The 16,772-nt window shown below is 36.5% G+C and overlaps 1 protein-coding gene across 1 annotated transcript; it reads left to right on the top strand.

Annotated features, from left to right (window-relative positions):
• Window positions 1–14,897: 14,897 nt before the first annotated feature.
• LOC127678154 (taste receptor type 2 member 125-like) lies at window positions 14,898–15,830 on the top strand. Its single transcript, XM_052172925.1, has one exon. The coding sequence runs from the start codon at window positions 14,898–14,900 to the stop codon at window positions 15,828–15,830; it is 933 nt and encodes a 310-aa protein (XP_052028885.1).
• Window positions 15,831–16,772: the final 942 nt, after the last annotated feature.

The following is a 16,772-nucleotide window of genomic DNA, read 5'->3' as shown; positions in this document are numbered from 1 at the left end:
CTGTTTCATTTCTGATTTTGTTAATTGGGATACCATATCTGTGCTAGTCTGGCTAAGGGTCTATCTATCTTGTTGATTTTTTTTCAAAGAACCAGCTCCTGGCTTTATTGATTCTTTGTAGAGTTCTATTTATTTCTACTTGGTTGATTTCAGCCCTAAATTTGATTATTTCCTTCTGTTCACTCCTTTTGGGTGTATTAGCTTCTTTTTGTTCTAGAGGTTTCATGTGTATTATTAAGCTGCTAGTGTATGCTCTTTCCAGTTCCTTTTTGGAGGCAGTCAGAGCTATGCCTTTTCCTCTTAGCACTTCTTTCACTGTGTCCCATAAATTTGGCTATGTTGTGCCTTCATTTTCATCAATTTCTCAAAAGTCTTTGATTTCTTTCCTTATTTCTTCCTTTACCAGCATTTCATTGAGTAGCGCATTGTTGAATTTCCATGTGTATGTGGGATTTCTGTTATTTTTGTTGCTCTTGATGTCCAGCCTTAATCTGTAGTGATCTGATAGGAGGCATGGGATTGTTTCAAGTTTCTTAAATCTGTTGGGGTCTGTTTTGTGGCCAATTATATGGTCAACTTTATACAAGGTACCATGAATTGCTGAGAAGAAGGTACAGTATATGTATTTTTCTATTTAGCATGAAATATTCTATTGATATCTGTTAAATCCATTTGGTCCATAACTTCTGTAAGTTTCATTGTGTCTCTGTTTAGTATGGGTTTCCTTGATGTGTCTACTGATGAGAGTGGTATGTTGAAGTTCCCCACAATTATTGTATGAGATGTAATGTGTGCTTGGAGCTTTAGTAAAGTTTATTTTATGAATTCATCTGTCCTTGTATTTGGAGTGTAGATGTTCAGAATTGACAGTTCTTCTTGGTAGATTCTTCCTTTGATGAGAATGAATTGTCCTTCCATATCCTTGTTGATGACTTTTTGTTGATAGTCAATTTTATCTGATAGTAGAATGACTACTATCAGACATGAGACCATTTGTTTGGAAAATTAATTTACAACCTTTTACTTTGAGGCAGTGTTTGTCTTTGACAATGAGGTGTGCTCTCTATACATAGCAAAATCCTGGGTCCTGTTTATGAATCCATTCTGTTATTCTCTGTCTTTTTATTGGGGAATTGAGTCCATTGATGCTAAGAGATAGTAAAGCATAATGATTGTTGCTTCCTGTTATTTTCAATTTTATTTTTATGTCTGTGTGGTTATTTTCTTTTGATTTTATTGAAAGAAGATTACTTTCCTGCTTTTTCTAGGGTGCAGTTTCCATCCTTGTGTTGGCGTGTTCCATCTATTATCCTTTGTAGGGCTGGATTTGTAAAAAGACATTACATAAATTTGGTTTTGTCATTGAATATATCGGTTTCTCCATCTATGGTAATTGAGAGTTTTGCTGGGTATAGTAGTTTGGGTTGGCATTTGTATTCTTTTAGGGTCTCTATGACATCTGCCCAGGATCTTCTGGCTTTCATGGCCTCTGGTGAGAAGTTTGGTGTAATTATGATAGGTCTGCCTTTATATGTTATTTGACCTTCTTTCATTACTGTTTTTAATATTCTTTGTTTAGTACATTTGCTGTTTTAATTACTATGTGATGGGAGGAATTTCTGTTCTGGTCCAATTTGTTTGGAGTTCTGTAGGCTTCTTGTATGTTTATGAGTATCTCTTTCTTTAGGGTAGGTAAATTATCTTCTATAATTTTGTTGAAGATATTTACTGGCCCTTTACATTGTAAATCTTTGCTCCCTTCTATACCTATAATCCATAGGTTTGGTCTTCTCATTGTGTCCATGATTTCCTGGATGTTTTGGCTCACAAGCATTTTGCATTTTCTTTGACTGTTGAGTCAATGTTTTCTACAGTATCTTTAGCACCTGAGATTCTCTCTTCTATCTCTTGTATTCTGTTGTGGATGCTGGTGACTACATCTCCTGATTTCTTTCTAAGGCTTTCTGTCTCCAGAGTTGTCTCCCTTTGTGATTTCTTTATTGTTTCTACTTCCATTTTTTGGATCCTGGATGGTTTTATTCAGTTCTTTACTTGTTTGTGTTTTCCTGTAATTCTTTAAGGAATTTTTCTGTTTCCTCTGGACAGGCTTCTACCTGTTTATTCATGGTTTCTTGTATGTCCTTACGGGATTTTTGTGTTTCCTTTTTAAGGCCTTCTACCTGCTGACCTGTATTCTTCTGTATTTCTTTAAGGGAGTTACTTTTGTCCTTCTTGAAGTCCTCTATCAACATCATGAGATGTGATTTTAAATCCAGATTTTGCTTCTCCAGTGTGTTGGGGTATCCAGGACTTGCTGTTGTGGGAGAACTGGGTTCAGATGGTGCCATGTTGCTGATGTTTCTCTTGGTAATGTTCTTGCATTTGCCTTTTACCATCTGGTTATCTCTGTTGTTAGTTGATGCTGCTATGTCTGGCTGGAGTTTGTTCTTCCTGTGGCCTTGCAAGGCTGTCTCAGCATCACTAGGAGACCAGCTCTCTCCTGTCTCAGAGGGCTGTGGATCAGGACAGCTCCTAGGTTCAGATGAAGCCCCTAAGTACCCTGTTCCAGCTGCTCTGCCACTCCTCTGTTCCCTGTGCTCCTGGCCATACTTGCTTTCACAGTCACTGGAGAGAAAATGGTGGTCTCCCCTCCAAACCTGTGAGTCAAATCATTCCCTGGAGACCTGTTCTCTACTGGCAGGATTGGTGCACAGATGTCTGTCCAGCGGGCCAGCTCCTGGGTGCAGATGGAACCCCAAAGGTGTGGAACCACTTTTTAAACTCTCCACTTTAGATTAAGAAAGATAGAGTTGGAAAAATTGGCAATTTTGAGAAAATAAAAGATGCTGAGGCAAGTAGAAATCCAGATGTTGAAACAATTGGTTACTGGCCATAAAACAGTAGTTACTTTGATTACTTTCACTAATCAACAAATCTGAATAAAAAATGAATATAAATGTAGATATAATTACAAACCAGAATGAAATGAATCTGGAGATGGCCAAAGCAGTGAGGATCTTATCCACTGAAAATATCTTCCTTCTCTTCAGTCCAAGATTTTCAACACTGCTATGAATACATTTCCTAAGCATCCAGATATGAATTCTGCAGTGAAAATGGCCATAAATCGAACTTATGAGATAACCCATTGTCTATAAATAATTCAGGAAGTCTAATACCTTCTTGACAGCTCCTTATTGCATTAATTCCAAATTACAGTTATATTTATTTGTTAAATATTACAAAGCTTTGTCCCATAGACAACTGATTTATACAATGCTAAGCCAGAAAATAGGAGGGTCTTATGAGGCTGAATTCACAGTATTCTCCATAAGATTCTTTCTTAGACAGTGATCTGCTTCTCACAGATACAGGCTGTTCTGCACAAAACAGTCTGAGGTCTCACAGTTTACTGCTGCTAGAGGAAATACTCAATTTTCATGTGTGAAAATTCAAAAAGCCAAATTGCATAGCTTAACTCTCTCTCTCTCTCTCTTTCTCTCTCTCTCTCTCTCTCTCTCTCTCTCTCTCTCTCTCTCTCCCTCCCTTCCTCTCTCTTTCTTCAAATCCTGGTTTCCCCTTCCTACATCTTATCTCAGGTCTTCCTTTTGTCTTTAACATACATTTCATTCTGGCAGAATAAGGTCTGGAAAACTAATACAACAAAATACTAGTGTGCCTATAGAAAACAATAGGAAAGAACTTTCTAAGCAACATAAGAGGTTTCATAAAAGAAATTCCAAAGTAGATATACACATTTTGCCTAAACCATCTTCTGCATAAGGTTGGAGGTTTGTAATTGAAGTGTTTCTTGGAGTTATTAATGCAAAGCACATCTTTCACCTCAGAAAAATCAGAGATTATTCTGAGCCAAATATTAGTGAGCATGGCCCAGGAATACAAATTTTGGTTGTTCCAGATAGAAATTCAACATGGAAGCTGTCCAATATTTTTTTTCTAGTTACAGAAGAAACAAAGCGATAAATCAAAGCATATCTCACATATACTACAGCATTGCTGGCAGCAACTAAGTAGATCAAAACTCACTTTGTTTGCAGCAAAGCAGGTCAGACTCTGCTAATCTATTTGGATATTACCTGATGATGTTATTTGAAGTTTGTTATTATATTCTAAAAATTTTACTCCTAACTGAAAGGAAATGTGAGCAAATGCACTGGTATACAATAGAATGCTATTAGGAAGACTAAAATTTGCTAAAGATAATTTGAATTTAGACCCATAACATTCCAGGTTTTCACAAAGTTTTAGTTAATAAGTCAGTCACATAAAATATTCATCATTGATTTAAGTACCATTAATATTTCTATGAAGCAAGGCCCTGGATATAATACGTATATGTCAGTTTACTTTGCACAGTGATATATTTACATGAATATAAAGCCTATAGACAAACTTATTAAATCCACTCTAATTGTTTTTTGTTTCCCCTATAATCCAGGTTTTTACTTTGGTAAACACTGAAGTTATTCTCAGATCAATAATACTTATGAAGATATAGTCTCAAGAGTGCTTCTTAGTGTTGCTTGGTACTATGCAGTTATCATTCATAGCTATAATGGTAGTTATGGTTAACTATAATATATTGCATGCCACATTTACACAATGAATTCATCAAAATAATGCTGTCATGCTAGTTGCATGATAATGGTTAATAAACTTACTTGTCAGTACTTGCATAATGATAGGGGGACAGAATTATGAGATCCTCATCTGATTGTGAATCCATCCATTGTTTCTCTCTGCCTCTAGAGATGTTAACCTCTATTGGAATTGAAGTACTTCTCTATTAGCATTTCTTAAGCATATAATATATTTTCCCTGAACTCTTCTGTTATTCTTCCTTTCGCTGTCTCAAGCTCACAATGTAAGCTTTGGAAGAAAATTTTAGACAAATATGCTTTGGGCCAGAGTAAGCAAGTCAAATTTTACTTTTAGAAACAGCTTTTCACTAGAGTAAAATAGTTTTCTGATATTATCCATGTGAAAGATTTTGATTTGCTTTACATATCCTTAGCAAGTTTGTGTGTGCCTGGATATAGGGGCAGACAATCTGAAAAGCCTAATGGGTATTTTGTTTTCCATTTATAAAGACTTGTCCAGGCTTGGTGGGGCAGAAACAAAGACAGGCCAAATGCATAAAGCATGAGTTCTATCCTATCTCAGTTAGGAATTGCAAAGATTCAAACAAGATTATTCAGTCTTAGAGACCCAGTAGTAGCAGCAGCAATATTTGGACATGGTTACAAACAAGAAATGAATGGCAGGGAACAAAAAGATTGAGATGAGTTATAAATTTTATGGAAGAGGAGCCTTAGACCATACTATCATTCCATTTTTGAAGTCATCTAAATCAATTTACATATTAAAATTGAAAGTTTCAAACTAGAGTAAGTAGTGACAATTTACCCACTGTTCATCCAGGCCAGATTTAGACCATAAACTCAAGTCTAACAAATGAAGTTTATTTCAGAATAGCTTGAAACCAGGCTAAGGGTATGTGCCTTGGAGTAGACAATTTGAAATCCATGCTAGGTGAAGAACATGATAAAACAGGGGTCAAGTTCAGCTACTTGGAGGCATTCTAAGGATTTTGTGTTGATCAAATGGGTCTAGGAAATAAGGTGAGTACTCTCACCACAAATTCTACACTTTGAGGAGTCAAGACACCACAGATCAAGTTTAAATACCCTGGAATCTTTGATCAAATAAGTCCCAAAATTATCTAAAGGGATACCTATACTGTGAAGCCCACCAGACCTAAATAGGGTACCTGTGAGTTAGGTCCCATGGGTTACATTGTCTTAATGTTTGGCTATGCTAGATGTGTTGTCTTATTAAATGGAGAGTAGTCTTATAACTGGAAGTCAGACTAGACTGTGTAAAAGAGAGACAAAAAAAGGGAAATGTTGAGACAAAGCAATAAGAAATGACTGCTTTGGGAAAAATGTGTCTCTTCTAGGCACACTTACACTTGGGGTTAATGAAAGATAAAAACAATGGGAGGATCATCTCTGAGAGGACTCAGGTCACCAAGCGACTTCAAATTCCTTCCCAGGTTTTGGTGTTACATGTCAGATTTCTGAGGCAGCTCAAAGGTACAAGAAACAAAGAGATACAGAAATCTAGCCTTTCAGAGAAAAAGGGAGGCTCTCTCACACACAGGTGGGTCAGGAGGCTTCCATTGGAAGAAGGAAGTCTTGGAAAGGACAGACATTCTAGGCCCATATCTAAACATAGTAAAAGCAATATACAGCAAACTGGTAGCCAACATCAAACTAAATGGAGAGAAACTTGAAGCAATCCCACTAAAACCAGGGACTGGACAAGGGTGCCCCGTCTCTCCTTATCTTTTCAATATTGTACTTGAGGTACTAGCTCAGGCAATTAGACAACATAAGGAGGTCGAAGGGATACAAATTGGAAAGGAAGAAGTCAAACTATCACTATTTGCATATGATATGATAGTCTACCTAAGTGACCCAAAAATTCCACTAGAGAATTCCTACAGCTGATAAACAACTTCAGCAAAGTGAAAGGTTATAAAATCAACTCAAACAAATCAGTAGCCTTCCTATACTCAAAGGATAAAGAGGCTGAGAAAGAAATTAGGGAAATGATACCCTTCACAATAGCCATAAACAGTATAAAGTACCTTGGTGTGACTCTGACCAAACAAGTGAAAGATCTGCATGACAAGAACTTCAAGACTCTGAAGAAGGAAATGGAAGAAGGCCTCAGAAAATGGAAAAATCTCCCATGCTCATGGATCAGCAGGATTAATATAGTTAAAATGGCCATTTTGCCAAAAGCAATATACAGTTTCAATGCAATACCCATCAAAATCCCAACTCAGTCCTTCATAGAGTTAGAAAGAGCATTTCTCAAATTCATCTGGAATAAAAAAAAAAAAAAACAGAATAGCTAATACTATTCTCAACAACAAAAGAAATTCTGGGGGAATCAGAATCCCTGACCTCAAGCAATACTACAGAGCAATAGTGTTTAAAAAAAAAAAAACCTGCATGGTATTGGTTCAGTGACAGGCAGGCAGATCAATGGAATAGGATTGAAGTTCCAGAAATGAACCCGCACACCTATGGCCACTTGATCATCGACAAAGGAGCTGAAAACATCCAGTGGAAAAAAGATAGCCTTTTCAACAAATGGTGCTGGTTCATTCAGCTGGAGGTCAGCATACAGAAGAATGCAAATTGATCCATCCTTATCTCCTTGTACTAAGCTCAACTCCACATGGATCGAGGACCTCCACATAAAGCCCGACACTCTGAAGCTAATAGAAAAGAAACTAGGGAAGACCCTTGAGGACATCGGTACAGAGGGGAAGTTCCTGAACAGAACACCAATAGCTAATGCTCTAAGATCAAGAATTGACAAATGGGACCTCATAAAATTACAATGTTTCTATAAAGCAAAGGACACCATCAAAAGGACAAATCAGCAACCAAGAAATAGGGAAAAGATCTTCACCAACTCTACATCATATAGAAGGCTAATATCCAATATATACAAAGAACTCAAGAAGTTAGACCCCAGAAAACCAAATAACCCTATTTAAAATGGGGTACAGAGCTAAACAAAGAATTTTCACCTGAAGAACTTTGGATGGCTGAGAAGCATCTTAAAAAATGCTCAACTTCATTAGTCATTAGGAAAATGCAAATCAAGTCTGCTGCTTCTCATTCTAGCTGCTTAGTCATGTCCAGCACCGTGTAAAATAAGCTAGAATAATATCCCCCTTCTTATTTACAAAAGAGATCAATGACTCTCCTCATGGACTCTCATGACTGGATGGAGGGATATATTGCCCCCTGGAGGATCATAGAATATATCCATACTCTAAATGTCTCAAACAACAGAGTGATAGGTAGAAACTACTTTGCCCTCACTGTCTCCCCAACTGACATATGAAGATGAACAGGTGACTTACTTACAGTTTTTATTGCTACAATGAAACACCATTACCAAAAAGCACATTGAGAAGCATAGGGTTTATTCAGCTTATATTTTCACATTGCCATAAGAAATGAATTCAACTGGGGCAGGAACCAGGAAGCAGGAGCTGAAGCAGAGGCACTGGAGGATTGCTGTTTACTGGCTGGTTTCCCATAACTTTCTCAGTCTGCTTTCTTATAGAGCCCAGGACTACCAGCCCAGGGATGGTACAACCCATAATGGGCAGGACACTCCATCATCAATAACAAATTAAGAAAAATCCAGATCTTATGGAAACATTTTCTCAATTAAGTTTCCCTCTTTCAGATAACTCTGATTTGTGTATGTAGTTGACATAAGACTAGCATTAACAACATGAGATCCTTGTTCCTAACCCTAACACATGTTTATTCAATTTGCCATGCTCTTTTCCCTGGCTTTCAGTTCTTTCTCTTAGCAAAACCTAATTCCAGGATCCATGCCTACTTCCACATATGAACTTCTGAATCCTTCCCAATCTGGTTTCTTCCCTTGATTACCTTTTTTTCTGTTATCCATATATTTATGTTTGCTTACTGAACTTCTTCCTATATCCAAATAAAATATTCCACATAACCTCTCCTAGTGGCACACAAACTGAACTCAAATGTTATGTGATGAATAGTCAAAAACTTGCAAACTATGCAGGAGATCATGTCTTCATTTACATGGCAACAAGTAAATATTCAGCTTTTATCCAAAATCAGATAGAAAGAATTCTCTCCTATGGAAATATAATAGGATATATAGTTATTGTGAGATGTTGGAGGATAAGGATAATTTTCACAGACACTCCATTAAATTCATCCTTTAGATAACTCTGCACCTATTTTTGCCATTGTCACAGAATGGAAAAGAAGCAAGAACATCTGTCCAAGTCTAAAATTTAGGGATCAATCAAAGCATAGGTCAGAAGAGAAGTTACAACCAATGGTACTAGGCATGTATTTAATTTCTCCTACATTGAAGTAATTCATTATTTCCACTTCTCCCAAAATACCTGACAGCCATAAGACAAGGCAAACAAACAAAATAGTGTAACAATTTTCAACTTTATTCTTATCACAAAAATCATTCTGTAATCCCTCCCTTCTAGGTGGATAGAAGTACTATTGTTAAAATTAGCTATCTTGAGCAAACAGTTACTGAGACTATAGAAGGAGAGGTCAAATGTTTGTTTACTGTTTAAGTAACCAGCACCCATATAAAAAGCCAGGTGTGGATGTATGTACCTCTGACTTAGTCACTGAGAAAAGACAGGCAACATCTGAGAGACAGCTGGCCTGTTAGCATAGCCAGAACAAGATTCAGGTACAGGAATAGACCCTACCTTAAAGAGAAAAAAAATGAAGATTGTAGGTACCCGAGGCCTGCAAAGCTTGTGATGCCATACAAGTGACAATCAAGACAATGTATAGGTCTGTTGCCAAGGCAACAGCTGCTGTTTTCCCAGAATTCCATAGCCTACCTTTACCTGTAATTACATCACCACTGGTATATAACCGGGCAGCTCTTCTTCCCCGTTCTTTTTTCTCTTTCTCTTTTCTCTTTTCTCTTCCCTCTTCCCTCTTTCTCTCCTTCCTTCCCACCCGCTACCCCTTCCCTATCTTAAATAAAGTCCCACGTGGAACTGTTTGGCCTGGCGTGTCTCATTGAGGCTCACAGCTCCACCGCATCTCTGCACTTGGTGCGGCGCGCGCCTGAGCGAGCATGGTGAGCAGACAGGACAGTTGTGCAGAAACCAACAAAGATAACACCCAGTCTCTTTCTGAGGTCTTTACATGCATATGGTTGCATATTCACATGTGTGTAGCATACACATACACATATACACACATATACACACATACTAATATTAAAACATAAAATAAGAAAATTTGATCCCAACCTCTGATATTACCAGAAGATAACAAAAGATAAATATTTCAAGTTGTATATATGGTCAACAACTTCAGTACAGGAGTCAAATTGCTCAGAGAATAATAATCCATTGGGCATCTAGCAGATCAAAAAGATACTACAGAAGAAAGGAATAAACCAATAGGATGGCAAGGCACCATGAAGTATGGCAGAAAATCTTTTTCAGATATATAGTACACAATGGACAATAAGCTAGCATACACAAACATAAACTTTAATACAAAAGTAAAAGCAAAATTGATAAATAAATTGTTTTTATGGTTTGATAGAAATATATGAACATATTTCTATTTATTCCAATATATCACCAAAGAAAGACCAAAGAGAAGCTTCTGATGAAACTTGGGAGAACCAAGTGAGTCTTATGTTTACTCAGGCAAAGGCAGTTTACTTACAGTTATACCAATGAAAAAAACTTCTCAGAAATTATTAACATCATTTAGATTCTTGGGGTTGTCCAGAGCTTATTGTACCACATCCACTGGCTCATGCAGCATTTTCTAAAACCTTCCACCATTCATGAGAAAAGGAAATGGTTTTTGGATGTAATCACTTCTACTCTGAACTCAAGATAACAACAGTATGTCACTATGGAGTTCATAGTTTCATGACATACCAGTACTTTCCTCCAGGTCTGAGATTCTTTCTCCCTTTTTTGTGAGATTTCATGGACCTTTAAATAAGTAGTATAAATATGTAAAATGTTTTCTTATTTAGAATGGTCATGTATCTTTGCATTTCATGCCATACTTTGCTAGAAGTAGTTACCTTGAACAAGGCTAACAGACATAATCCTGAATGCAACTCTATGAAATGCAATTTGACTGGTCCATAAGATCTATGTATCTATTTAACAAGGTACAATCAGTAGCATTTCACACATGGCCTATAATCTCCTTAGTTTATGTGTCATCATGCATAGATCATATTCTATGGAGTGTAATGTCAACCCAATTGTAAAGCAGTAGTTTACACCCAATAATACTCATGCCACTGTGGTACCAGAGGGCATGTCTTGGCATTTGGAAAGCACCGACAATAACAGATTGCTCCCATAATAAAGCAAGTCTATGAGTGACAATGTTGTGCCAGGGAAATGCTTATGATCCCCCCCCCCACAAAACAGACAGGAAGCCAATTTGATGCAATTCACAGCAGGGCCTTTATTCTATTTGAGCTAGCTTGACACCCCCCCTCCCCGAAATGAACCACCATCATGTCACACAGGATGGTTTTGATGGTGGGAGAGCCCTGAATGTCTATTAGGGCAAGACTTTATAATAAGGAGCAAGCAGGGAGTATTGCGCAAGCATCTAATTTGAAAGCTACTGTTGCCTTTAACGTAATTGGCTGGTGATGGGAGTCATATTATAAATTTAATTTCTGTTCTCTTCTGGATTGGTGGTCATTAGACAGGGTGTGGGTTTGTAACCTGAGTGTGCAGGTTTGTTGGGAGAATAACCTGGAGATACAGGTCTTATTGAAGGTATAACCTGAAAATAATGGCCGTTTGGGGTATTATCCTAGAGACTGGAGCTAGGCTCCAGTTTTGTTGGGGGCAACTTAGAAACTGTTAGTTTACCTGAATTTAAACTTAGGTCAGGTTCTTTAAAATGGACTCTGAACTTAAAAGACTTAGTATCTCCACAATTCTTCTGGAGTATCCTGAATAGTGCTCTCTGTCAGTCACAAGACCTAGTCATGAAACTTTAATCTCAGATCCAGCACAATTTTACAACATCCTGAACTGAAAACTGTAAGCATTTTTAGGAACAAGACCATACCATCTAGCTCTCAGATGGGAACAGCATCAGCAACAATATTTGGCATTGCATGGCAGGGCTCAGTGACCTTTTTAGAGAATAACAGATTTGTTTAATAGCAAATGACTATTCAGAAAGACTTTTTCAATCCATGCAAGGTACCTTTACTTAAATTATTTCTGGGCAGTGGTGGCACATTCTTATAATCCAGGTACACGGGAGGCAGAGACACGTGGGTTTCTGAATTTCAGGCTACTCTGGTCTACAGAATGAGTTCCCAGACAACCTCAGCTACACAGAGAAACCCTGTCCCAAAACAAACAAACAAACAAACAAAAAACAAACAAGACTGGAAGACAAGCTTGTTAGAAACCTTGCCAGGCAGTGGTGGCACATGCCTTTAATCCCAGCATAGAAGGCAGAAGCAGGTAGATTTCTGACCTGGAGGCCAGCCTGGTAATGGAAGTTTCAGGACAGCCAGGACTATACAGAGAAACCCTGTCTTGAAAAAACTAAACTAAACTAAACTAAACTAAACTAAACTAAACTAAACTAAACTAAACTAAAATAAAATAAAATAAAATAAATTATTTCACCATCATTTTGCACTTATGGCCAGGGCTGTTAGGTAAATTTAGCATTGTTGGATACCATTTGTTCCTAACACAACCTAAAAATACCAAGAATTTCAATTCTGCATTGCCCTGCACTTTATGCAGACTTATTTCTCAAAATTATTCCTTATACACTGATACAGAAATGGCAGTCAGAAGTTAGCATTGTATAATGGGTACTTTTTATAAAAGTTTGGTTGAGTAAGACCTCTGGATATGGACCACTCAAAAGCAAGGGCTTAAATGTCTCAGGATTTATGAACTAAATTGATACTGTGAAGTATGAAGAAAGAGAAGAAAGTTCAAAAGTACCATATATAATGAGAAGATATCACCAGTGAAATCAGTTATTCTATCTCCAAAGTGATGTTGGATGCAATGGTCTGGATAGAAGACACTATTTTGTGAAGTTTTTTTTTCTATTTCACAAGTATTCTTCATATCTTTTTGCCTCCACTTGATCCTTGGGTATTCAGGCATTTGTTTCCTCATCGCCAAGAAGCTCCTCTTTTGACTGTTCAGAGAAAGAGGTCTATCTTGATTATATTGCCTCTAATCTCTAAAACCCCTTAGGTTCTCGAATAGTAATATGACCAGTGCTGAATCTCCCTTGGGTATACCTGGATGCTAGAAGAGTCCTGAAATGAGTAAAAAAGTTTCTTCAGAAAAAAAAAAAAAACTACATACCCTCCCACCTCCATATCTACCCCTTGATGCTCATTGCCACTGATGCTCCTGGGGACTACCAAAATGCTAGGCACACTTGCACACCCACAGATCAGATCTCACATTCAACCTTTTAAAGTCTTGCATGCTCCTCACCTGCAGGCAACATGTCCCCTTAGAAATGCTTTCATTCCCATAAAATTCCCTTCCTCTACAACACCTGGTTTCTACCTATTCGTCTGCTAGTAAAATAAACTGTTGTTCAAGTAGCTCTTCTCAACCTATGGTCACTACCATTTTGGCAACCAAAGTCTCCAAAAATATTGATATTATGAACATCATTATCAAATTTCCACTTAGGAAGTATCAACGAAAATAATATTGTGGTTGGAAGTCACCCCAGCATGAGGAAGTCTATTAAAGAGTCACAATGTTAGGAATCTTGAGAAACTAGACAAAGCCTTCCACCTTGCAAATATTGTCTCAACATAATGGGATTCAGGAAAGCTGTAGAAACCCCTTATTTGGCCACGTGACTTACATCATTAACTCTGCATTCCTCAAACATACTTCCATAAATCTATTGAAGTTTATTACAAATGTCCTAATTTTACTCCTTTCTTCATTCTCATGCAGTCTGTGAAAGAGCAAGTTGATACTTTGATCTCATTTTCTGCTTTATCCAATTTACATGCCAAATCAAAGGATGATATACTAGCATTGCATATATGTCTGCTTTCCATTTAAATTCATCTTGTACAATGTTGGGTTTGTTTCTGGACAGACAATACCAATAGAAAGTGTTATAATCCACAGGAATGCCAATATAGCTTCCGTACAATTTGATCCATATGCAATACTTTCATAGACTACAACTTAGGTTTTGGCCCATTAGCCTCTTTATGTGCTCTCTTCATTTTCCAGTTTGTCTACATTCATCAAATAGGCATCTATTATATAAGATATATAAGGCAAAATACCCCAGTAGGAGTATACTTATGGATTTAATTTTTAATAGCAAATCAGTTTCATGGATACATATAAATTATGGGGTAACATAAGCAAGAGGAAATGCTTTTAAGCCATAAAAGTATATATTTGTTTATTTGTATGCTTGAAAATGAGAATGCAACCTGTAACTAGATCAAACTTGCAATGGAAGGATTGAGACATCAAGCTATCACACAATCTTTGACCCACAATTTGTTCTGCCCACAAGCTGTGCAGGGGTAAAACTGGAGCATAAATCGAGAAAATTGCCCAACAAATGACTGGCCTGTGTTGAGATCCATGTCATGATAGTGAGCCTACCCCTCACACTATTGATGATATTCTGTTATACTTGACAACATGGCTACTATGGGTAGCTGATGCAGATACCTACAACACAACAGTTGTATATATACATATACATACACATACACAAACACATACACATACACACACACATATATATATGTGTATGTATAAACAATAGATTTTTGCAATATTCAGAATTTGTAAGTAATGTAATATTATTTGACAGTGTAACTTGTAGTAAAAGTTCCAAGTAATTTTGATTTTTTTAATGCTGATTCCCCAAAATCAAGCAACAAGTTTACCTGTCCAGACAAGGGAAGAAGTGGCAAAATGTGCAAATGAACCCATCTTTATTTGCCTGTCAGTACATTGAAATTCAGTGTTTCCTTAATCAGTTATGGATTGACATGTCTACAGAACCTGGAAGAATTTCTGCCAAGCTGGAGAAAAAATGCAAAATTTTGATGATAAAAACTATGAAATAAATCACAGGTAAATCTTAATTTTTTTTCTGTTTTAACACTGATACATATGTTTTTTAATACAAAATATTTGTGAATTTTTAGAAAAACCCACTAAGAAGTATTCACCAATGGAAATCAACTTTGAAGTCACTTAGAGAATGCATGCTTTTCTACATTACATCCTGACAATCATTTTCATTTTGGAGTTCTTCATTGGAAATCTGGGGAATGGATTCATAGCTCTGGTACACTGCATGGACTCACTAAGGAGAAGAAAGCTACCTTCAGCAGATCATTTTGTCACTGCTCTGGCCATCTCCAGACTTGCTCTGATATGGGTTCTATTTCTAGATTTATTTGTGTTTGTAAAATCCCCATTACTGATGACTAGAAATACATTAAGGCTGAGTTTGACTGCATGGAATATAAGCAATCACTTCAGCATGTGGTTTGCTACCAGCCTCAGCATCTTTTATCTTTTCAAGATAGCCATTTTTTCTAACTCTCTTTTCCTCTATCTTAAGTGGAGAGTTAAAAGGCTGGTTTTGGTGACACAGCTGCTATCCATGATTCTTTTGTTTTTGAATATAGTTTTAGAAATCAAACATATTGATGTCTGGATTTATGTAGCAAAAAGAAACATATCTAATGATTTGAGTTCAAACAGATTTTCAGAGTTTTCCAGGCTTCTTTTAACTCCAAGTTTAATGTTCACATTAGTACCCTTTGGTGTATCCTTGATAGCTTTTCTCCTCCTAATCTTCTCCCTTACAAAACATGTAAGGAAAAGGCAATACTACACCAAAGGATACAGAGATGTCAGAACCATGGCCCACATCACAGCCCTGCAGACTGTGGTTGCCTTCCTCCTATTTTATGCTACTTTTTTTCTGTCTCTAGTTGTTGAAGTTTCAACATTTGAAATGAATGAAACTCTGATGCTTCTGTTTTCAAAAGTTACTATAACGATTTTTCCTTCCATACACTCCTGTACTTTCATTCTGAGACATAACAAGTTGAGACAGGACTTGTATTCAGTACTGAAGTGGCTGCAGTACTGGTGCAAGTGTGTAAAAACCTTGAATTCATAGACCGTTCTATGTATATTCTAGAGGGGTTTAGGTTCATAAGAAATTATTGAATTTCTAAATTTGAGCCTTTTGTATATTTTCTAGACTTTAATTTCATTTGTTCAGATAGACCTGTCCAAATGTACTTCAAACTTAGTGGTTCATAGCCAGATTTGCTAGTAATTAATCCTAAGATTAGTTAGTAAATTAGTAAATATCTATTTTGTTATATAGCCTTCTTTAAAACTTACAATATCTGCAATGACAATAAGCATATTAGATGTTTCTGCAATGAGTTGCAGTTAAAAATCAGCAAAATCCTCAAGGGCATATTCCTGTAGTTTGTTTTTTTGATATCACTTTCTTGTCTTTTACAGGTAAAACATAATGTCACTTGTATAACTATTTAAAATGTTTTAGTTTATTTATTTCCTATTTCTAGTTAATTACTATTATTTTAGTGAAGTTGGTTGCATAATAAAATGGCTCAAAACCCAAAACATCAAGTAATTGTGGTAATATCCTTTGCTACTAAATTAAAGTTTCTTCCAGTTTTCCCAGTAAGTGAAAGACTGACTCTAACTTTAAGACAGACACTTGCTAAATATAAATGTTTATCTTTTCTAGTGAAATATCTGTTAATAGTTAGCAAATATGTATTCTTATTTACTAGAATACATGTATAGTTATGTCTCTTTTGATCAGATATGTTAATAATTGTTGCCAGTGGTATTACAAATGCATGTATTTAATGTATGAATATTAATCTAATAAAATAACATAAATCTTCATATATGTTTATATTAAAATAAATTATACATCAGAGGTAAAATGTATAATTGAAATTCAGAAATTGTATGCAAAATAATAAGTAACATTTACACTGGAAAGTAATAAAAGTTATTGTTTCAGAAATATTTTCTTTAACATAATTACAGGAGGTAGAGGGTAGGAGGGACTTGG

Source organism: Apodemus sylvaticus, chromosome 2 (assembly GCF_947179515.1).
Source record: "Apodemus sylvaticus chromosome 2, mApoSyl1.1, whole genome shotgun sequence".
In the NCBI taxonomy this organism is placed as follows: Eukaryota; Metazoa; Chordata; class Mammalia; order Rodentia; family Muridae; genus Apodemus; species Apodemus sylvaticus.
This window is presented reverse-complemented; position numbering and strand designations above follow the sequence as displayed.